Genomic DNA, 25,415 nt, shown 5'->3' with positions numbered 1-25,415 from the left:
ATCATCAACAAAGCCACAAATAGAAATGAATGGGAGAAGGGTTGGCAAAGAGGTCTTCTGTAGAATGGAAATGGAAAAATCCATACTAGTAATCACTAAATGAATCTCTACATACTGAAGAAGACCTGTTGATGATGATGATCTCCATTTTCAAGATGGCAAGAGGTGGGGGAAATGGGATAATCTAATGGTCAACTTCTATCTCCCTGTTTAGAGAGGTATAGAAAAGGTTTACTTCCACGATGTTTGTTCAATGCAAGATTAGTATGAGAGCTTATAAAGGCAATATATGATGGGTTAGTTATTAACTGAGTACAAGCTCTTAGTACAACTATTGGGATACTATCTGGCTGAAGGACTATAAATGCTAAGAGGCTCAAACTTATGATTTGGAGATGTTACCACTGTTCTATCAGGATGAGAGAGGACAGGTGGAAACCTAACAGGGGAGAAGTTTTACCCCAACAGCCTTAACAGAGGACCAGAAAGCTTGAATGTCATTTGAGCACAGATAAGCTTAATACATCTGGTCCGTGTTGGAAGTTTTTTTCTACTTGGTTAGACTATAATAAATTTAGTTTAATTCTTTATCGAAGTGTAAGCAAAAAAAAGTTAGCCCCTTAAGTATCTTCAGGACTGAGGCAACTCGTGGTAAAGGTGGACCAAGCTCTCATCACTCCTTGTCTTAGTATCTCCCATAATGCAAAGCATTAAGGGAAGGGTCACTACCCGACCTTTATTGAGGTCTCATCAGTGGGAGCCAGACCCAGAGGTGGTGATACCAAGGTGGAAGCAATGGGGAAGTCATATTTATATACTAGTTGCCAAAAGGTGTCTCACATTATTAAATTACTCTGGATTTAGAGAAAGATGTAGACTATAATAAATTTAGTATAGTAGTAAATTTATTATAGTCTAACCAAGTGGGTAAAAACTTCCAACATCTTTCTCTAAATCCAGAGTAATTTAATAATAAGGTGAGACACCTTTTGGCAACTAGTATAGGTTGCTATGACTTCTCCATTGCTTCCACCTTGGTATCACCACCTGAAACCGGTCTGGGTAGTGGCCCTTCCCTTAATGCATAGCATTATACATGTCCACAAGGAGATACTAAGACAAGGAGTGATGAGAGCTTGGTCCACCTTTACGAGTTGCCTCAGTCCTGAAGATACTTCAGGGGCAAACTTTGTTTGCTTACACTTGGATAAAGGATTAAACTAAATTTATTACATCTGGCCCAGTCTGCTTTAGAATTTTTAAAAAAATTTTTTTTATGGCAGTTGTTACAGGCTGTCAGTCATAAAAGTCTTCAAAAAGAGATTTATTAGAGCAAAGACTTTCACATCTCACATATTGAGATCTATAACAGCCAACCTCCTAGACATATATGACACTTGACAAGAAAGTTAAGTAAGATGATTGAAAAAAGTTTTTTTTAACATGGCATTTTGGAAAACCAAGGCTTCGATAATGGTGGTGGGGGAGGTGGTGAGTGGGCCAGAGAATAAAGCATTCTCATCCCAGCAAGAATGATTTGAGCTATTAGATTAGGGTAAGTGCACAGATTAGGAGAGTAGACAAGTAATCAAACCAGAGAAAGAAAGCTGCATAGAAATTTTTGAAGGTTAGGATAGAATCTGGATCATCACAACTGGCACAACATAGTGTCATACAACAAGAGGATGAGACTGGTTGAGAGAAGGACAGCATGCTGGTAGAAAAATCTGTACAAAAAGAAACATGAACAAGGTTATAATGTCAAAGCTGACAAGCAGAAAGTCAACATTAGTGATGTGGAAGGAAAGATGGTTAAGAAAAGCTCCAGAATGTAGAGAGAATGGTCAGGAATTATCTGGTAAGTAGGTGGATGACTTGCATTAGATCATTACTGACAGAGAACCATTTATTTATTTAAGGTTATATAGTGGTTAGCATTCATAGTGAAGAATTTATCACCATTATCAAATTTCTGACATACAACCTCACGAGATGTACAGGATCTTACGATAGTACTACATGAAAAACTTACAACATTACTAATTTCCTATCAAAAATTTTCCTCCAAACCAATCTGTCAAGACTCCAACATTATCAGATCTTACATTTCTGTCTTCTGGGTCTTTTTCCTGCCATCCTGGCAAAGAACATATGTTTAGCAAATATTTCCTCTCTCATTCTGTTTAAATGGCCATACCACCTGAGATTTGCTCTGCTAACACATTCCTGAATGCTAACAACATCAACTTCTTTCATAATATACTCATTTTTAATATGATACTGCCATTGATACCATCTGCTCAGTTCCCTAATCTTTCTCAGGAATCTCATATCTGCAGTTTCCATTCTTTGATCAAGTGCTTTATTTCTAACCCAGCCCTCGATCCATAAGTAAAAACTGGTTTGAACACTGTCTTGTATACAGCTAATTTAGTGTTTTGACTAATCTCTCTCATATTACATATATATTTATTCAGTTGACTTCCTACCATACCACCAGCTTTGCTAATTCTGCTGTCTTTTTCCAAATTTAATTTGACATCTTCACTGAAATGTGCCTAAACAGCTAAAATGTTTTACTTGTTCTATAGGTTGTCGATTTAGGATGCAGTTGATGTTTTTGATGTTCTGGTCTATTTTCATTGTCTGTCTTTTTGATGTTGATTTTCATACTAAATTTATTACAACAGTTGTTCAATTTGGTCAGGGATCCTGCAAACTTGTCCTGGATTTATTTAAAAGTATAACATCTGCATAAATTAAAGAGCTGAATCTCCAATTTTGATATCAGGTTTAATTCTGCTTTCCTTCATAATGTTATCTAGATGATGATAAATAACAGTAGAAATAATGTCCACCCTTGTCACACACCTGACTTAACATCAAACCATCTTCTTGTACCTCCTCCTTCAATTCTAATTACTGATTTACAACTCAAATAGAGAATATTCGATCAAATATTGCTTGAAATGTCCCATTTACATCATATAACTGGAGTGTTTTGAACAGCTTTCCTCTTGGCACCTTTTCCATACAAAACTTAAATACAGATACTTGTTATATCCCATGATTTCTCTGTTATTGTTTCCAAGTGAAAATCTGAAGCTGACAACCTCTGTTTGGCCTGAAACCGGCTTCTTCTTCTTCTCCAATCTTCTCTATAATTTTTCTCAAGAATATTTGCATAAATCTTACCCAGAACACTCAGTAGAGAAATTCCTCTATAATTCTCACATTCTGCTTTATTTCCCTTTTTTATAGCTCTACTCCAATCATCTGGAACGATCCTCTGACCAGGCTTTCTGAATTAAGTAGTGACTGTAAAACTTTTATCCATCCATATTTTAGCATTTCTGGTTGAATATCTTCTACTCCAGCAGCCTTTCCACATTTCAGGTTTGTGATAGCTTTTTCTACTTAAGTATAGATATATATTTCAGATGGCATTCCTGTTGAGTGTTTTCTACCAGCATGCTGTCGCTACTCATTTCATTTAGCAATCTTTCAAAGTAATTACTTCATACATCAAGAATAACTTTATCCTCTATTTTCATATCTCCTTTATCATTTCTAATTCCTTTTACAGTATTCTTTCTTCCATTTCTGAGCTTTTTTTCAATAGCCTGTATCTTCTTGGTTTGGAAAGGGAGCAGTTGAAATCTTCCTTGGAAATTTTAATGCAAAGAAGTCTTGAGCCAAAGCATGTAAAAGTGCCTATCCATCCTTCTTAAAAAAGGCATCATGACTGATGTAATTGTGGAAAGATGCCAGTTCAGGTACAGTAGTGAATAACAAATTGGGTTTAGATCTGCAAGTGCAGGTGCATATTAGTAATGCTGGTATTGAGCTCCAGATGTTCTAGGAATAAAGTCTAGGAGGAAGTTTTATTTATTTATTTATTATTATTTTTTAGATATCAACCATCTGAGGTCTACTACAATTAAGAATTAGTCCATATGAATTATGAAGTGTAGCCGCCATAAAAATTTTTATATCTCCACATTTGATCATTCCCAGTCAAATATCTACTCCAGCTCCTTTTCAATTTCAGATTTCTGATGGCTTTTTCTACTCAAGGTCCAAAATGTAATCCTGACTGCATTCTGCTTGACTATTTTTCTCACCACAATTCTGTCACTGCTTATCATTTAATAGTCTTTCAAAATATGTAATCCAGAATATCTTCCATTTTTATATAATCTTTATCACAGATTCCTTTTATGGCACTCTTTTCTCCATTTCTTATAATTTTCAAAAGCTTCCAGGATATTTGCCTTCCTGATATTTATCTTTTATATTCTTACTAGTCTTTCCATGACCTTCTTTAGCTACTTTTATATAGTTAATTAGTTAGTTAGTACAGAGAAAAATGTAAAAGCTTAGTTCTCTTACATCTTTCGCTGTATTTTTCAAGTATATCTGCCAAGAACTTTTGATAAGCTTTCTTCTTTACCAGGGACTGCTTCTTTAACTTCTTGCATCCCTCATGAAGTTAGGATTTTTCTATGTTGACAAATTCAAGGTTTTGATCATGTTTTCATATTATTTCCTATTCCTGAATAATATTTGTATATTTGTTCAGCACTGAAAGCTTGCACCATTGATTCGTTTTCGAAGATACCTATAACTTAGATACCTTTATTTTCAATATGATATTCAATTTCATCTTGCATGAAACTCAGTTCTTATTTCAACCTCCCCCCCCCCCCATATATTATTGTATCCTGAACTAGCATGAAGATATCTGTCAACAATAACATCGTCAATAAGACCTCATGTGTAGAATTTATGGAGACAAAAACAAGACACGTTTGAGCAATTACTTTACTTACAATTAAGAAAATGTTCTTAATTGCAAGTAATTGCTCAAATGTGTGTTCCATAATTCTATACAATGAATGCTGACCACAGTGTAATCCTGAAAGAAAGTATACTCAATAACTTTTTTTAGCCATGTGTCTTCTCTCATGTGAATTCAGACACATTACTATGTTGAAACATATGATCAGTCCATTTCTAGCAGGCACAACTGTTATTTCCTCTGTCGTTTCTCCAAAGTTTCTGACAAACATTTCTGCTGTGCTCTCAAATGACTGGAAATTCTTTCAATTCTGACTCAACAGAACCTTCTGTGAGACAATATATACAAATAATTATAGGTATTATTTCTGGGAAAATTCCCATGTTACTCCTCTAAAATAAACTATTATTTTGATGGCTAATATAGCTTACTTTTGTTTAGGAGTGCACCTTTTTTATAATGTCATTATATTTATTATAACAATATTTTATAATAATAATAATAATTATTATTATTATTATTTGACACCTCCAGGAAGTCCAAAGACTCATCGAGGGAGGGCACCTGCTGTACAACTCTGTCTCCACCACTCAATCCACTAACTACGCTAATGCCATCTACCGCCGACTGCCACCACTGGTATTTCCACAGACAATCACTAACGTCCATGTCGGGATTCGAACCCGCAGCCTTTTGGTTGGAGAGCGGACACGCTAACCACTCGGCCAGCCAGGCTGGCAATTATTATTATAATGTCATAATAATAATAATAATAATACACAAATAAGTTTCTGTCCAATTCTCCATTTTGAAATTTGCCTGTATCTCTACTTGAAATTGCAGTTGGAAGTTTACTGGAAGTCCACAAGGAGATGTGCTTTGCATTATGGGAGATACTAAGACAAGGAGAGATAAGAGCTTGGTCCACCTTTGCTACCAGTCAAGAAGTTTATTATTATTACATAGCACCTCCAGGGAGCGCAATGACTCATCGAGGGAGGGCACCAGCTCTACAACTCTCCATCTCCACCAACGCCGTCTACTGCCGACTACCACTACTACTATTTTCACAAACATCCATGCCCACGATGGATTCGAACCTGCAGCCTTTTGGTTGGAGAGCGGATACACTAACCACTCGGCCAACCAGGCTGGCTTTTTATTATTATTTTATGTTTTACATAATCCAGGAATCTTGCTCTAGAGATCACACAGAACTTCTGCAAGCCAATTCAGGTGATGAAATTAATCTACTACTATACATTTTATAGAAATGTGTGTGGTAGACATGATACTTTTAAAAAAAAATGGTTTTAACATGTAAAGGAAGTTAGAATTTATTTACAACTCCTCTACATTTTGCTTGATGTAACATGAGAATCATCCAGGGAGAGAGCAAAATAATTGGTTACAACATTCAAAATATTAACAAAAGAATGAGTCAAACAGCATGAATTGTACTTTCATATGTCTCAGTTATTGAAGCTGAGTGAGTGGGCAACTACACTATTAAAGTTTCAAGGAACCAGGCCATGCATGCATAAAAAGATAATTACTTCCCAAAACTTGTAGATCAGGCATATAGTCTCTTTGATTAAGATTAAAGTAATGATGAAGGGAAAATGTAGATGGCATGCGGTATTATTATAAGGGATTTCAACTATGAAGACATAGAAAAGTGGAAGGAAAGAAGAATATTAAATTTATTCTGCTGCTAAGAAATAATTACTTGTGACAGAATGTAATGGAGGGGACATGAGGTTCAAGAGTGCAGGATCTGGTCACAGCATTACAGAACTTGGCAGTGACCAATCTAGCCACACAGCCTCCACTTGGTGAAAGGGATCATATAGTCTTGACCTGGGAGACTGTCAGATATGAATTTTTATTATTCATTTTCTGTTAAGAAGGTGTATATGTAGAATCACAAAGCAGATTATTATCACAAGCTAAGGAGTCAGCTGCAGCAGTGCTATGGCATAAGAATTTGGATGTTGCCAGTAAATGGGAGATGGTAAATCAAGGAATGTTTGAGGAGAGCAGTATCAGGACCTAGTCATGTAGATAAAATCAGGTAGGAATTAGATGGAATAAATACCATCATTAAGAAGTTACAGAAAAAGATGATCAGCAAGCTCCCAAGCAGTATAAGGCACAGGCAAGAAGGATGATCTGTATGGTAAAGAATGGCAAAGCTAATTATGAAACAAAAGGTATTCACAAGAGAAATTCTGAATTTAAGAGAAATGCAAACATGTTTCAATACTTGAGGTAGAAAAATCCATTAAAAACTTGGAATGTGGGCAGGCAGCTGGAGCAGATGATATTCGACCAGAAATGCTCAAATATGAAGGTATAAAAGTTTTGCAGTGGTTACACTACTTGATTCATAGGATCTGGTCAGGTCAAATTCCAGATGATTAGAGTACAGCCCTCATAGTTACCATCTATAAAAAAGGGAATAAAGCTTAATGTGAGAATTACAGTGGAATTTCTCTACTTAGTGTTCCAGGTAAGATTTATTCAAGCATACTTGAAAAGAAGTTGAGAAAAATTGTGGAAGAGAAACATGGAGAAGAACAAGCTGGGTTCAGGCAAAATAGAGGTTGTCAAGATCAGGTTTTCACTTTATGACAAATAGTTGAGAAATCATGAGAATATGGCAAGGATTTCTACATAAGTTTGGTAGATCTTGAAAAGACATAAGACAATGTGCCCAGGGAAAAGCTATGCAAAAGCACTATGGTTGTATGTATTAAATAGAACATTATACAGGGCAACACATCAACATCCCATGGTTCACAAAGGGCCATAGAGTTGATATTAGGAAATGTTCCTTACAGAAATCTTCCACTCAGTCCTTGATTGACACTTTGCTTTTGGCTCTATGAGTGAAGCATTAGTCCAACTTTTTATATTGTTTATCCAGTTCACTCTGCCTCTTTGAGTTCCTGAAATAAGTCCTTCAAGAACTTGCATTGGTAGACCATTTGATCTACTGATATGACCAAGCCACATAAGTTGCTTCCTTCAAATCTCAGTTATGTTATCTCTTGGACCAGCAAAAGAACTGATTATTTAATGAGAATAAACTATTATTTAGATTCTTTGTCTTACTCCACAATTTCTGATATGATCAGTGTATGGTATATCTTGAGGATCACCTAAAGCACCTCATATGCTTTAGATTCAAATGCCAACAACCTCTTTTCATCTTCTTTTAGGAGGATCCAAGTTTCACTTCCATATAGAAGTACTGAATTAACTAGTATGTCAATAAGAAGTAATCTGTTGGTAATTGTAAGCTTGTTATTTGTCCATAGGTTTTAGCTTTCGGAATGCTGTGGTTGCTTTTGCAATTTTTGTTCTAATATCCTATCTTGATCTGCCATCTTCATTAAAGATGGCGATATATAGTCTATGTTTAAGTTGCGAGTCAGCAGTTAGGACTGAAGGAAATGCAGCATGTGAAATTGGATGTAAGACAAGGATGAACATTATCTCCACTCTTATTCATCATCTATATGGATCATATTATGAAAGAAGGTGGCACTAAACCTGATGTTAATCTCAGCTCTTTACTTTATGCGGATGATGTTATACTTCTAAATAAATCCGCTACAAGTCTGCAAGATTCCCCAAAGAAACTTGGCTCTTTGCTTTATGTAGATGTTGTACTCCTCAACACATCCAAGTGCAAGTCTCCAGGATTCTCTAACTAAACTGAACTGAATGACAGTTGTAACAAATTTGGCATGAAAATCAGCAATAAAAAGACCATAACTATAAAAATTGGCAGGAACGTAGAAAACTTCAGCATTTTTCAATGGAGAGCCTACAGAGCATTTAAAATATTTCAGCTATTTAGTGAAGATGGCAAGTTAATTGGTCCAACAATGTCGTCTAGAAATAGACGACAGCATAAGCAAAGTATCCATAATAGCTGCCATTTTGAACTACTTGTGTGCTGCACTCATGCAACCAATCACAGCACCATCTACTGTTGTGGAACTAGAGACTACTACTGTCCACTCACTGCCATGTAGTTTTCTGCTACACTCCAATCGAAAGTAAAAAAAAAAATACTAAATCGTTTCTTGAACTTCCTTGGCATGGTTATTGGAAAACCAAAGCATTGATAATCGCCAAGGATTCTAAGTGAAATAGGAGATGAAGGCCTGCATTCCAATTAGAATTATTTCTCAAATTTCTATTCTATTATCTTAAAGCAAGTGTTTCTATCTGGAAAACAAAAAAGTAATGAGAAAATGAAAAGGAATAGAAGACAGAAGTTATCCCATTCGGCGGCATGACTGTAACATGCGAGTTGTGTACGAATAGGTTTACTAACTAGTTTTTCCAGTTAATAATGCAAATTCCATTAGGATAGTTATGATAATAGGTTTACTAAAAAAATTGCAGACTGAGCAAAAGATAAAATAAATTCAAATTAATATCTTTTATTTACCAATCAATAAGTGTAAATTATGGAAAGTATGGGTATACCTGTGTGTAAAATGTTTATGGCTTTACAAGTGTTATATACAAATTAGTCTCAAAATAAAGCAGAAACACACATACAAAATTTCTTCCTATTTCATCTCTTCAAGATCACAGGATTTGATAAGAATAATCAATTAAACAAAATCAGCAACTCCATATAAGCATTGGCCACTGAAATTTAATTTTAAATAACTCATACCTGCTTCTTCTTGAAAACAAACAAAAAATTCTTGTGCAGCATAAGACATTTCTTCAGTAAGATTATATTTCTTCTGTCTTTTTTAACATACAGTATATTAGTTCCTCTTCTTTTTTCTTGAAAATATATCAAAAAGATAATTTTAAAGTTCTCTCTCTTTAGAAATTCCTTCTTTATTCTTAGAGCATCAAAAAGGTTCATCTCTTCCACATTTAAAAGATTTAACTAGAATAAGTTTGCTGCTCAAAATATCGAAAAGGAACTATCCACTACTGTATAATCCTTCTTAGCAGTTTTATTCACACTTCAACTTAGCTTTCTTCTTTTGAAGAATTTCATCCATTAATTTCATAAGACTGTTTCCATCCTAACATTCTTTTCCAACTTTTTGATTTAAAGAAAGTTCTTTCCTTTACACTATATTCTTTCCCAAACTTCCAACTTACAGAACATTTTTTGTTTTAATCCACAGCTAATTTATTTTATTTTTAAAAATTTTAACTATATCCAACTTCCTATTCAGAAATACAACTTGGCACAGGTGTATTGCTGCCTGCTGTGGCAAAATAACATGGAAGCAAAAATGAAACCAAACTCATTACTTGTTGTAAACAAGACTGCAGTTGGAAGTTTATGGGAAGTCCACAAGGAGATGTGCTTTGCATTATGGAAGATACTAAGACAAGGAGAGATGAGAGCTTGGTCCACTTTTGCTATGAGTTGCCAACAAATGTACCACCTTGCCTCAGTCCTGAAGATATTTTTAGGTTGAATCCTTTCTCCAAGTGTAGGCAAACTTTGTTTGCCTACACTTGGAGAAAGGATTCAACTAAATTTATTATAGTCTAACCAAGTGCAAAATTAACTTCTAACATCTTTCTCTAAATCCAGAGTAATTTATTAATAAGGTGGTACACCCTGTGGCAACTCGTATAGGTAAATATGACCTCTCCATTGCTTCTGCCTTGGTATCACCACTTCTGGGTCTGCCTCCCACTGACGAGACCTCAATAAAGGTCGAAACCGGTCTGGGTAGTGGCCCTTCCCTTAATGCATAGCATTATACATGTCTGCAAGGACATGTGCTTTGCATTATGGGAGATACTAAGACAAGGAAAGATGAGAGCTTGGTCCACCTTTGCTACGAGTTGCCAACAAATGTACCACCTTGCCTCAGTCCTGAAGATATTTTCAGGCGCAAACTTTGTTTGCTCACACTTGGATAAAGGATTAAACTAAATTTATTATATTATTAAAGACTGCAGTTCTTTAATGGCATGAAAACTTAGTCTGAAAGGGCAATATTTTTGTTTTCCTGTCAAGTTTTTTGAGTAACAGAAATAACAGTCAAGTCCATTTTACTTAATACCAATAAATATCGTAAATAAAAGTTTGCAGCAGACCATAAGTTACGCATATTTCTTTTAGATAGAATATTATTAAACAAATTACTAATTAAAAGAAACAAAACATTATATGTTTATTGAAATGTTTATATGTAATAAAATGAAAACCTTGCCTTTTATTCAATAAAAAAGAAACAACCATTGATAAATTAAAAAAATGCAAAAAAATCTGATGTCAAATAGATATTCTACATAATCACAATGGAAAGGACACAAGAATAAGACTGGATGAAAAACATTATTTAGAAAAGAAACCTGGATCTAAAGGAGAACTGGTTAAATGTTAGGAGGATGAAGAAGATATCTGGTATTTAATTTTGTGTTAGGTCAATGCTAAAAGCAAATACCTAATTAATCAGTTCTTCTAGATTGATCGGTGGATTGGAGAAAGGAAGTTAGTCTGAGCCATGGACATCATTATTAAAGTCTCCAAGGAAAATGACCTTGCTATTTTGGTATTTGAACTGCAGAAAATAAGTGTGAAGAACTATCATCTCTTGGCAAACAGACAATTCTAACATTTTACTTTCAGAAACATAAATAACTTCCACTTTTTTTTAGAATTAGCAAGTCACATTTTAGAAAAAGGAAGTAGCACAAAAGATGAGGAAAGCAAAAAGTTTACAAAAGCAAATTCTAGAAAGAACCTATGTGTCATTTATGAATATGCCTCACATCAATAAAATCTATGTTTATCTTGAAGTTTTGGGAAAATGTTCACTTTTCACAATTTTAAGGACTGTAGCAATGGTCAGTGTCAGTTTCAACTACCACCACCAATTACTTGTATTTACAATCTTACTGCCATCTACTCAGTTTCTTTGTACATGTGTGATACAGCTAACATAAATGTGAAATGTCAGCAGAATTTACTATTAACTAGTATTATTTTAAAATCTTATGCATACTGATTTCATATGGCAAAGTTGTGCTTATCTTTCAAAGCACATTCAAAAAGTTTGAACAATCCAATTTCAAGAAAAAAACTTTAGATAAATTATTTATGATTAGATGTTTTAATGGCCTACCTAAACTATCTATTTCTAGTATCACTCTTCAACAAAATCTTTGATACTTACATCTTTCACCCTTTCAATACTTGCAGCATAGTCCATCTTCCTTCTGTTTATCTCCTCATCTGGATGAATTTCACCATCACAAAAATGTGAAAGAACACCATCTGAACTCCAGCTTTCTTCTTCCACAGTCACAGTTGGTTCTAATAAAGTTTCATCAACAGGGAGTGGAGGCAAAGCTCTGTTTGTAAAAGGACTTGTGCTGGGACTGGTTTTAGATTTTGAACCTTGAGAGGAAAGCTCATCATGAGACTTTGAATGAGTAGCAGAAAACCGTGGATCTCCTGACTGATTCTTCTTCAGCCCAAACCAACTAGTTATAGCTGTTTTTATTGAAAAAGGAAAGCTCTTTCGTTGACATGTCTTTTCACTGTCAAATTTTTTAGAATATCGTGTAACAGTTCTGTCATCCCTTTTGGACTTCTTTTGTCGAAGATATGCCCCTAAAGAGCGCTTGGATGCTGATCTACTGTCTTCATCTTCTGGTGATTCATCACATGGTTTATTTGATGGATGATTTAATGTCTGTAATGAACTTCTTACTTCTTCCAGTGTCATGTGAATAGGCTCTTTATGAGGATCATAGTCTGGTGGTAACTTCCGAGCTGCCTCACTACTCCAAAACAAATCCCAGGGTATGCTATGGCGTTTTGCTTGTGAAGGAGAAGTAATATTTCCTCCAACTGCACCACACAACTCTACTGAACTTTCTGAACTTCTGCTATTCCCAGAATTTTCAGTTTCAAAATTTATTCTACTGTCATCTTTTATCACACTATGTTCTGGATGGACTGAGCTAATATCATTTAAACTAGCTACGCGACTTTGTGCATCTTGTAAATGACTTATGGAATTAATAGGTGGTCCCAGCCCATTAGAATCTGCAATATGCCTCTGAGAAGAGTTTACAGAGGGCACTACTGGTGGTGGGGTTTCTAAGGATCTACTAAAGAATATGTGCATGTCTTCACTTTGAGAAAGACTACTTCTTGGGCGTTCACGAAATGCAGATAATCTGTCATGTCGCTGACCTAACACAGCTACTATGCGGCCACTATGTAACGATTCAAGGCTACTGCGATATTCTACTCTGTCCAGATTAACAGGTGGAGGTCTGACAGCTTTAGGCTTAACCACTGTTGTATAACGAGATGGTTCACTTTGCGAACGAAGAGATTTGTAATATTCTTTATGGACAGAGCTAGTGGATACATCAGCATCTGCTTCACTTTGTGTTCCTTCTCGTTTTAATTTAGCAAGCCTTATGCCACGAGGAGGTGGAACAGGAGGATGGATCTGATAGTCTTCAGTTACTACAGAAACTGCAGAAGGAACATAATAAGCACTTAAAGTCTCATCACTGAAAGTACCATCAAAGTTCCTTTCATCAGAAGCATCATCAGTCTCTGTATCTGCTTTTTCAGCTTGGTCATACTCATCATCACTATTTTCTGTTCGGGGTTCTACATACATCATGTGATCTTTTCTTTCTGCACAAGAGGCCGTAATACTCCATTCGCATGGTCTTTCAGATCTAAAAGGAATCAGATGAGAACTTGTGCTCTGAGCTGAAGCCAGGCAATCAGAAAATGCTATGTGATTTTCAAGATCTTTAGTATGGCAAGGTTCATCATATCCATTTACTTCCTCAACCAAGCACACACCAATAGCAGACATATTTCCTCCTCCTTCAAAAAGAGCTTTGTTTTCCTCAAGCCATGCTCGCTCATCCTCTTCATTACACCAAGCACCTGTTGTGAAAAATGCACAGTGATGCGCTCCCGTACTTTCATTTTCACACTCTAACTGGATATCCCCAACACTTGGAACAGATTTTTTATCAAATGGCGATTCATTAAAATCAGAATCTTCTATAGATTTTTTTGGTGATTTTGGGCTTTTGAGATCTGAATTATCAAATTCCAGCCCCCTAGTCTGTAATACTTCATTTCTCCAGGAACTGATAATCACTTCTTCTGAAGGAGAAGACATATTTGTATGCAACAATAGAGGCCTGTTGTTCTCACCTTCAAAGCCACTGTCAGTGCTCATGTTGGGGGATTTAAGAGATTCAGCTGTATCTGAAGGAGAAGTGCTAGAAGCAGATTCTGGCTGTGAAACAGGAAGCAAAGTTTGATCTGAAGACTCAACTAAAAGGGAAGCTGGCTTTTCTGGTTCATCCATCTCACCTTTCTTCTTTCTGGATATGTATGACAGTGTAAAAAAGTAAGGCCATGAGCAAGGACAGCAGCCCACAGTAGAACTAACCTTCATGGTGTTGGAAGCAGTTGTTGATACTGACAAATGATTTGACAGTATACAAATGGCTAGAAGAATAAGAACAGGGATAACAGAGCCACATCATCTGCCTGTGTGTCTCTTGTGAACACAAGTTCTACAGGTGTTAACACATTCAAATTTTAATTTACATATTTGAGTATACACCAGTCCACTGCTATTAACACAATAAACTTAGCCTGCTGTCTCCACCTGGAAAAAAAAGGGTGAAAAAAGAAAGCAATGTTGAAAGAACACGAACATTAAAAATGTATTACTTAAATCAACAATAAATTTCTTTAACTTTATTCCCTTTATTCTATTAACCCTTTAGCTGCTCATTTTATATTCTACTGACCCCATGTGCTGAATTAATTTTGCAAAAAATTTATAAAATAAATTAAAATTCTTACAAGTAAGAAGTCCGGACAGGATCATACATTCTTGATATACACTTGTTCACTCACAAAATGGCAATAATAGTGTTTTATAAAATTTACATAATCTGCAAGGGGTATCCACTTGAGGACGTCATTTTTTTCTGCGCTCGAGTTAACTCGACCGTAGCAGTTAAAGGGTTAATAAGAGATTATGTAAATTAGATATTTCTCATATCATAAGATTAAGATAAATTATAAAATATTACAATGAGATAAACTGCTGGAGAGAAGAAAAATAGACAATCTCAATGTTCTCAATATCTGCATATTCCTATAACAACTAAGTTGTTATGTTACGGGATTAATATAATGAAGGACCTAGAGATGTGGAAACAGAAAAGTGATACCACCGATACTCATGTTTCTCAAAGTCAGAGTCTACTGATCGGAGATATAATAAAATTAGTTTAATCCTTTATCCAAGTGTGAGCAAACAAAGTTTGCGCCTGAAAGTATCTTCAGGACTGGGTTAAGGTGGTACAACACCAGGGCAACTTGTTGCAAATGTGGAGCAAGCCACCAACACTCCTATCTCAGTATCTCCTATAATGCAAAACACATCTCCTTGCGGATATGTCTAATGTTATGCATTAGGTGGCTTGCTCCACCTTTGCAACGAGTTGCCCTGGTGTTGTACCACCTTAACCCAGTACTGAAGATACTTTCAGGCGCAAACTTTGTTTGCTCACACTTGGATAAAGGATTAAACTAATTTTATTATACTCTAATCAAGTGAAAAATAAACTTTCAAAATACTGATTGGAGACATTCTTCCACATATTGTCACTTGTTTGGTGATTTCTGATGTGAGACAGCCCAACTCAACCCAACTCTTAGCACACTCACAGTACAAGTACTATAGGTGTCCAAACCTTTGTCCATACTTCCAGTCCATTTAAATCCTCTCTTGCAGGATCTCTAGATCATTGCACCTGTCTTCTTTCTGGATCAGCAAACTGAATTCTTGTGTAGAGGCTTAAGTGCTGTGAGGACATTATGTTGGAGGTTTAATGGATTTTTTACAACACTCAAAAAGAATTAAAATAGAATTTAATATCAGCATCCATCCACCTGGAGGAACACAAGTCGTACATCGTTAAACACAACTATGGCCATTCAGGCTTTGCTGACCATGTGTTGGACACCACCCACAGAGTATCATGGAAGAAAACCACCATGCTCCACCACAGCAAATTCAAGAAAGAGAGACTTTTCTTAGAAGCCGCAGCAGCTCTCAAAAACCAACCAAATCTAAATAAATACGGTTGCATTAAGCTTCCAAAGATTTGGGAAACACTCATCACCAGAGGTCCCACCTTACATTCCAGGTCACCTACGACCGCCCTTAGAGGGCGCTCCACCTAGATAGGGCTTTAGTGTCACCCACGTGGTTGGGCTTAGCATTGTAAGTTTTTCTGTGCATGTTACATTAATTGTTTTTGTAATCCCCGTAGATGTCCTAGTGACTAGGACGAAATATAGGAAGTATTAAATTCTATTTTAATTCTTTTTGAGTGTTGTAAAAAATCCATTAAACCTCCAATATAACAGCAAACTGAATATTTCTCCTTAAATAATTTCCTATATCAATTATATACAAATTAAACAGCAAAGTGCTGAATCCTTTAGCACATCATCACATGGCTGCTCCTCGATTCAACCTACAAGCCTCTTATCCATTCCTGTCTGCTTCAAATTTATGTAACAGTTCCATGTGGTACACTGCTGAATGTTTTGTAAAGTGCAGCAGTTGATGTAGCCAATTTTTTATCCAACTTGGCTGTCAAAAAAAAAAGTGAGTCAATTACTAAGACAAGACCTATCATTATATTTGTGTATAAATTCTTCCTTTAACCAACTTCTTCAATACTTTTAACAAAACCACTCCTGAGATATTGATCGGTATAATATTTGCTGCCTCTCTTGGAATCTTCTTTATGCAAAAGAACCATTCTGCCTCTTTCCACTCAATCAGGACCTTACCAGAGTTGAGACCAATTAAACAACCTGGTCAGAAGAAATGGCAATTCCTTTGCACATTCTCATAGTACATAGAACAATATCCCATCTAATGACAACATTTGTATTAAGATTCTGCAATATTTTAAACACCTCCAATTCATCAACCTCTATTCTCACATTAGTCCCTGTTGCATCTGGTACACCCTTGCAGAGTGATCGTTTAACTATTCCATCTGTTTCTGTTACGTCCCTATCAATTAAAGTTATCCTTCTGCAGTTGTTCTTACTTTTACTCACCACACACCAGAATTCTGGGATTTTCTTTGATTTCACTTTCCTTACTATACTGATCACCCTTGTTGCCTGTACTTCATACTGAGCATGAATGTTGTATTGATGTTCTTTTTGAAAAGATAGTGGTTGTAGTCTGAGAAATAATCCATGGAGTAGGCAGTTACAGAGTACAAAGGTAGACGGAATGAAAAATAAGTAGCAGATTTAGTAAAACTGGGGGAAGGGTGAAATGCCTGTCCCACTGAATAGTACCCATTGAAACATCTGCAGAAATCAGTGTGGAAACTATATGAGATACAATAGCTAAAGAGAGTCTGTGAGAGAGGAGTCAACACTTAGCCAAATTGCCCTCTTTTGGATAGCATTAAAAATTTTTAGTTTTTAATGCACCATATGAGAGCAGTACTCTAAGGTGTAGCAGATTTGTATAGAGTTAGCAGTTGGAGAGAGTAAAGTAATAACGTCTTGAACCAAACAGGATACCCAGATATTCTGTCGAGTGAGGATGCTATACAAATGACATTTGTTTTCAGGAAAAGATATAAGGTTCAGAAACATCGAAAGTAACTAAACCCCAATGAAGAATGTAAGGAGATGGTGAAGTACCACTGTTCAAGGTACTGTTTACGGACAACATTGAAGAATGAGGGGATGCAAAATTTGTCTATAAGTAGGAGGAATCGAGAATGGCATCACTGGCAAAACCATGGACTTATGTAATTTATGTATATGAGGAAGGTATAAGAGAGCCTTGAAGAATGCCTGTATCAGGAGAGAGAAAACACTATGGTTATGAGCAGTGAATGACCTTACAACAATTAATTATAAAGGTAGATGGCAGATCATAAGATGTTCAATTAACATAAAAAAACACAAGGGATAAGTAGATATTTCAGCCTGAATATTACAGATCATCATCAGTGCCAACAACAGCTAATTACAAAATAGAATGCGAACAATGGATTTGAAAAAGTAAGAGCTGTGTGATGTTATACATAAAACAACACAAGGGTATAACTGAGGAAATATTGCAATATTGATAATTCATTAGGTTTTTTTTTAAAAAAAATATTGATGTGTGATTAAAATAAGACTTTCCTATATCTCAGATAGAGGCAGTCATTCTGATTTAAGTTCAGATGGTGAAGTAAATTTACCGTTGCTAATGGAGCCTCCGTAGCTCAGTTGATATAGACGAAGCCCTTCGGTCAGAAAGACCTGGGTTCGATTCCCGTCTATGACGTGAGGAACCTTTATCTGGTCTCTTTCGACTAAAGGTGAGTTAGCCGGTCTCATATAGAGGTAGAGGGTTTTTCCACACGAAAACTCGGGTTTTTCCTCCCTCAGAACAGGCAAACTGGCCCCAGTGCACACACAAAAAACACACAAGCCATTGAATGTTTTGTATACAGTCATGAATACTTACAATACGTGGAAGAGATAGGGTCCTTACCACGTCATTATGCTTGTAGTTAACCATGAGTCACATCATAGTAGTCAACCTCCTAGATAGGAGACGACACATGAATGGGGAATGTAAGACCAGTGTTACTGTATTCTCTCTTCCACAGAGAGTCCAGTTTGTTCAAAGTTAGAATGATGACAGTCACAAGGAACTTGGTAGACACAAGGGAGAGCTAGAGGAGACTGTTTCTCTTTTGAAAATGGAAACCATGCTGATAATCTGAATTTATATTGTATTTTTTAAGAATTCCAGAAATGGGTTCTGAGATGCCAGAAATCTAAGGAATTGGAACTTGATGTACTATTTCTTTGTTATTTGAGCTAGGATTATAGGATTTAAAAAACTATTGAATGGTCCTTTCTGAAAAGCCATTCAGTTTCATATATCGTTTGATGTTTAAGAGTTCCTGCTGTAATAGTTGAAGTGTAGAACAAATAGTATAAGCACACTGGAATAAAGTTTTTATAATTCCAGTCTTCTGTGATGGATGGTGAGCTGATTGGTGTTGAATGTAGCATCCAGTGAAAGTAGGCTTTTGATAAACGGAAGTAATTAATTCACCATATTATAGGCCATATAACAAAGGAATAGAATATCTAAAGATGACAATTTGTTTTTTTTTTCCATAGTAAATTTAATTCATGAATTTATTTTATATTCGATTAAAAAAAAAAAAAAAAAAAAAAAAAAAAAGACCGTGTCTTTATTATGGGGCCAGATAGCAAAAACATTATCTAAACAAACCCAAAATGAATACTGAGGGTGTATAGATGAGAAAAGAATGTCTTCTAACTGTTCTAAATAAAAGTAAGCAAGTGAGGATGAAACTGGACTTCCCATTGCAGCTACTTCAACTTGACTGTAAACTTTATTCTAACAAATGAAATATCTAGTCATAAAGTCAAATTAATCACACATCAATTTTTTTTTTTTTTTAAAGCTAACGAATTATCAACATTTCCTCAGTTATACCACTGCGTTGTTTTATGTACAAACATCATGCGACTCTTACTTTTTCAAATCATCCAACTATTCTCGTTCTATTTTGTAATTAACTGTTGTCACCACTGATGATGGCCTGAAATATATGGTCTTAAATAAATAGTATTACTTATCCCTTGTGTTTTTCGTGTTAATCGAAGAAACCTCTAATGGCACGAGTATCTCATGCCACGACATTTTAACAGACCATAAGCTGGCAATTTGCTAAGAACCTTTGCTTTCATATTGTTTTATTGAACGTTTTGCTAGATTAATGAGTGCATTTTTAGTATGTTAATATAACTTTTAATGTGTTTATTGTATATGGGGGATTTACTAATAAACACACACATTATTATTATTATTTACTATTATTACTATTATACAGACACCTCCATGGAGTCTGAAGACTTATCGCGGGAAACCTAATCTATCCACACAATCTATCATACCTCTCATTGAAACCACAACTGACTCTGGCAACCCATTCTACTCACTCAACTTTCCAAGCAAAAAATCTAGTCCTCACAACCCCCTGCTACCCACACCTTTGTTGAACTTCCAGGGATAACTCTTTGTTCTGGTCGCTCTAGCCAAGTGCTGAAACATTTCCCCTACATCTAACCTACAAAAACCCTTTAACACGTTGTAACAGGTTTCACGGTATAAAAAGAACACAGATGGTTAAGAAAACAACTGTGTTGTAATAGGTTTCACAGTATAACCTATTACAACATGTCTGATGAACACATAAGCCTATCCACAACCTTTAACACACTGACTGACAATCACGAATTATCTCGTAGTTGCTGGACTTGCCTTTTTCATGCAGCTGCGAGTATATTCATAGTATATAAGCATAACTAAGGATAGCTGGCTTCTGGGAAGAGAAAAAAAATTCAAGGCCGGCATACATGAACAGAAAATTTATTCATACAGTGAAAATCAAATACAAAGTAATAGAACAATTTTATTTTTTTTTGATATATTTTAAATTATTCTTCCACACAAAGTGCTGGCTTCTCTTCACAGGCTGGACAATAGTAACGTTTTTCTCGTCTTTTTTTAGCTTGGGAACAAATTCGACATGGCTTTGATGGACACGATTTTTTTTCTATAGGTGGGATACTCTTTGAATAATCTCTTTTCCAATCAACGCTTCGATGAATGCTTCTCTAAATTTTATAAGTTTTGTTAGAATTAGTTACTTTATGAAAAACTTTTGAACGCATTGTGTATATATGTTTCTATAATATGTAATGCAATTTTTTTTCAGCCATCTAATGGTCTTTCTTAGAGATGAGTAGTACGACAGCATTTGATCGGATTGGTCAATGCCGGACATTCCCTTATTATAATCTCAAATTATGTTTGGTTTCATCGAAAATTTTCCATTGTGGTTGGACAATGCTGTCGTACTACTCAGCTCTAAGAAAGACAATTAGATGGCCGAAAAAAATTGCATTATATATTATAGAAATATATATACACAATGCGTTCAAATTTTTTCATAAAGTAACTAATTCTACTTCCACACCACAGCATCATTGATTCGACGATACAGATATTTTTATCTGGTACGTAGCTTTGGCGCATAAAATTATTAAAATGATTCAACATTGGTCTTACCTCGTATAGTCTGTCAGAAGATGGTATTGAGTTATCAGCGAAGTGAAAATAACGCAATAACAACTGGAATCTATTTCGACTCATATGTGATCGCCAAAACATTATATTATCAAGTGGGTTTCTACTCCAGTAATGATCTACTGTTGGAAAAGAACACGAGTCCCATTTGTAATAAAAGTTCAATAAAAACTTTCATTTCTGCGACGCTGACATCCTTCCATTGTGATGCCTGTGAGATTTTCTTACTCGTGGAAGTTTTGCAATTTCTTACTCAGCATATAAATTAGTTTGTTCGACCAGTAACGCAAGAAACTCTTCTGAAAAAAATAAGTCCACCAATGTTTGTACTGTAAAATTTATTGTGTCCAATTTCAAACCAACGTTCTCTTGGAAAATAAATTGTTCAGGATCTTGTTGTGATATGGTCTATAAATTATCGTTCGTATTTGATGTTGTTGCTTAGGAAGCATCATGATCATCTTCAGGCTCGGGACGATTTCATCTTCACTGTCCTCACTTGAATCCTCAGAAGGTTCATAATCACTACTGTCGTAACCATCCTCGGCAAAAATCTCGTCAAATTCTGACTCACTTAGATTAGCATAGAACTCAAGTTATTCTTGAGTCAGTGGTCTTTTCATATTCATATTGTGGGGTTATAAATATAATAATAATAATTATAAAACAAAATACTGAAGAAAGAAGTAAATGTAACGTACTCGACTAAGTTTGGTTCCCTACTGATAAAGTTACACACATATTGCTAACTCTGCTTTAGCGAAACAACAAGTCGATGCGTATCTGAGTGCAAATTAACTCGTAGTTGGCTACTGAGAAGAACTTTCTGTTATGTATGCCAACTATGAGATAACTCGTGAGACCTTTTTTCCTAAAAAAAAAAAAAAAAAAAAACACATTCTGTATGTTTTTTTGTGATTACTATACATTATAATTAGGGTTTTGAATAATATATGATTAAATCAAATTGGCTTCTGAGACCAGAATCCTGAAAAATTCCTTGGCAGTCAACGTGTTAAGCAACTTAAATGTCTCTGTCATATCCCCTCTTTTCTCCTATCAACCAACTTCTGCTCTCCACACATCCTCAATTTATCCTCATAGGGAACATTCCACAGGCCACATGCATCTGAATCCTCTCCACTTCTTCCTTATTACCAAGAAACCCAAGGGACCAGAAGTGAACACAGGAATCCAGATGTGGGCATATCAAGGCATTATAAAGAGGAATAACAACTTTCTGATCTCTACTTTTCAATGTGTTCTTCAATAGCAAAGTAATCTTATGGGATACCTTAGCAATATGTCCTTTAAACTTTAACACTGTCTACTACCACCCCCTAAAATCTCTAGCGTCATCTACTTATCACAAAATGCATAACTTCACATTTCTCAACATTAAACTGATATCCATTATATTTTGTCTATACTGATGACAGCCTATTTAAATAATACTGCAAGCTACATTGCCTTGATTAATATTACTCTACTTAATTTCGCATCATCGGTAAACAACTGAATATTTCCTTTCAGGTTATTTCCTACATCATTTATGTATAAATTAAATGGTAATGGTCCCAGCACTGAATCTTACAGCACACTACTAGTCACCTGTTTTTGCCTCAATTCTGCACCTTCATATACCACTTTTTGATATCTGTATCTGTCCAGCAGCTACCCTCTTATCCATTTAACCAGTGTCATATCCATCCCCATTTGTTCTAATTTGCATAACAGAGTTTCGTGTGGTATTCTGTCAAATGCATTTGTAAAATCATCGTGTAGCCTATTTCCTTTATTGAACTCAGATGTTACTATATTATAAAATGTTAGTACATTACTAAGGCATGACGAACCTTCACAAAGCCATGTTGACCCTAGTACAGTATCATTTTTATCTACCCATTCTTGAAATCTCTTTTTGACCAATTTTTCTAGTACTTTTACTACCTTGCCTGATTGGCCTATAATTTGCTACTGCAGTCTTAGAACTTCCCTTATGCAAGGGGATTTTGCCTTCTTTCCACTCCCATGTGTGTGTGTGTGTGTGTGTGTGTGTGTGTGTGTTTACACACACACACTGCTAATTTAAGCAGTACATAAAACAGCAGAACAATAGTGGTGTCAAAAGCAAATGCTATTGTTGGAAACAAAAACATTGTATTGATGATAATACTAACGAAGATATAGAAAATAATTTGACATATGAAAAAAATTAGACAATTGACACACAAATTAAAGTTGGGAGATGTCTACAAAAACTCACACAAGATAAGAAAAATAAACAGAAAAACAAGATGCCAGTGACTAATAATGATAAGTTAAGTCAATGAGATCATAATAAAAAAATAATGTAACATGGTATAGTGATTTGCCCACTTGGACATTTTGAGAATGTGTGGTGACAGGAAAGAGAAAGCTGCCCAAGTGATGCAATAAGGGTGCAGGTTAAGCATAGAAAACCTCAGAGGTAACTTATGTCTACACAAATGCCACGGCAGGGAAAAAAAAAAAGAGTCAAATTTGTTGCCTTGGTGAATAACACTATAGTCTAATATTATTGGCATTAGCAAAACTTGGCTATTGTATGTTGTGTGTGGGGAGGGAGTTATACTAATGATATCTGAAGATTTGAGTCCAGCTAGGGTGGAAACTCACAAAAGTAATAATGTTCCATGCAACAATAAGTCTGAGGCTGTCTGGTGTGTGAAGTGGAGGATAAAAAGATGAAATATATAGGGCGTTATTATAAAACTTGGCCGTTCACAGTTGCTGAAGACAATGAAATGCACTGCCAAATTATCTTGATAGATACTAAACAAATACAGTCATACCACGACTTACGCAAATCTGGAGTTTCGTGGTTTCTTATATGTATGTATTCCCATCCCACTACACGTTCACCACTAGTCATATCTTTCCGGCGCCAGCCATATTCGCCAGTGTCGCACATGCTGTGAACAAGCACTGACATGTTTCACGCAGTCTCCATTCATACACGATTTTTATAGTCTACAAACCTTGCGATTGTTTAATGTTATGTTCTTGATAAAAATTTGATCACATAAAAAATAATAATGTCGTCCAAAAGAAGCAAGTCCGATTCTTCTACAGCTAGCAAGAAAAGACAAACATTGATTTTGGAAACAAAACTCAACATTATTAAGGATTTTGAAGGCAGAATGAAAATTTGTGAGCTAGCAAAGTAGTTCCATCTACAGGAATCCACAGTAAGACAATGATAAAAGAAAGGTTTACAGATTTTGGAGGACATAGATTCTAATGAGGAATGAATTGTACCCACAAGGCAAGGAATAAAAAAATCATTAGCTTGCTATGAAGAAATTTTGATTGACAAGAAAAAGACATTATTCCGTCAGACGAATCTATTAGATTTTATGAAACCAGACATCGAAATAGCTTTCTTTTTTTATGTACGAAAAACTACAATTATGATTATATTTCTTAAAAAATATAGCTGTTTTTGTAAACCTTTGGTCCCAATGAACTAATATTTTGTATGTTTGTATATAATTAGTCCTACTACTATAATGCAAAATTATACCCCGAGTTACGCGAATTCGACTTGCATGCTTTTTGTTGGTCCCACCTACTGCGTAACTTCGGGGTATGACTGTAATCATTAAGATTGACAAATATCCATTTGGATTATAATAAATTTAGTTTAATTCTTTATCCAAGGGTGAGCAAACAAAGTTTGCACCTGAAAGTATCTTCAGGACTGGAGTAAGGTGGTACAACACCGGGAAACTCGTTGCAAAGGTGGAGCAAGCTAACATCACTCCCATCTCAGTATCTCCCATAATGCAAAACACATCTTGCAGATATGTATAATGTTATGCATTAAGATAATGCAAAACTAGTCTGGGTAGTGGCCCTTCCCTTAATGCATAACATTATACATATCCACAAGGAGATGTGTTTTGCATTATGGGAAATACTGAGATAGGAGTGATGTTAGCTTGCTCCACCTTTGCAACAAGTTGCCTGGTGTTGTACCACCTTACCCCAGTCCTGAAGATACTTTCAGGCGCAAACTTTGTTTGCGCACACTTGGATAAAGGATTAAACTAAATTTATTATAGTCTAACCAAGTGAAAAATAAACTTTCAATATCCATTTGGATTACTGAGCTGTTGTGAGGTAACTTTCTTAAGCAATGTGAAACAAGGAGCTCAAGGTCAAAGATGGAAAGGAAAGGAAAGGTTACATGCTGAACTTCAAAGCTGAAAATTATGACAAACTCAGGAAAACACAATTGTCAGTTCAAATTTCTATAGCTGTTGCAATAATTCATGTCAAAATTTCTGGAACAAAAAACTATAGAAACAAGAATGAAATAA

The 25,415-nt window shown here is 35.5% G+C and overlaps 1 protein-coding gene across 4 annotated transcripts in view; it reads right to left on the bottom strand.

Moving 5' to 3' along the window:
• The window catches only part of Socs16D (Suppressor of Cytokine Signaling at 16D), a 162,173-nt gene that overhangs the window by 84,447 nt on the left and 52,311 nt on the right, over nucleotides 1-25,415 (bottom strand). For all 4 annotated transcript variants that reach the window (XM_090408619.1, XM_090408626.1, XM_090408613.1 and 1 more), the window contains one exon: nucleotides 11,989-14,475. In XM_090408619.1, the coding sequence (XP_090264745.1) occupies nucleotides 11,989-14,259 (2,271 nt within the window). In that variant the 5' untranslated portion in view covers nucleotides 14,260-14,475. The remainder of the gene's footprint in view (nucleotides 1-11,988; nucleotides 14,476-25,415) is intronic.

The sequence above is a fragment of the Typopeltis vanoorti genome, chromosome 2, assembly GCF_054136105.1.
Source record: "Typopeltis vanoorti isolate ZY-2024b chromosome 2, IOZ_Tvanoo_1.0, whole genome shotgun sequence".
Classification (NCBI taxonomy): domain Eukaryota; kingdom Metazoa; phylum Arthropoda; class Arachnida; order Uropygi; family Thelyphonidae; genus Typopeltis; species Typopeltis vanoorti.
Note: the sequence above shows the minus strand (reverse complement) of the source record. Positions and strands in the feature narration are given on the sequence as shown.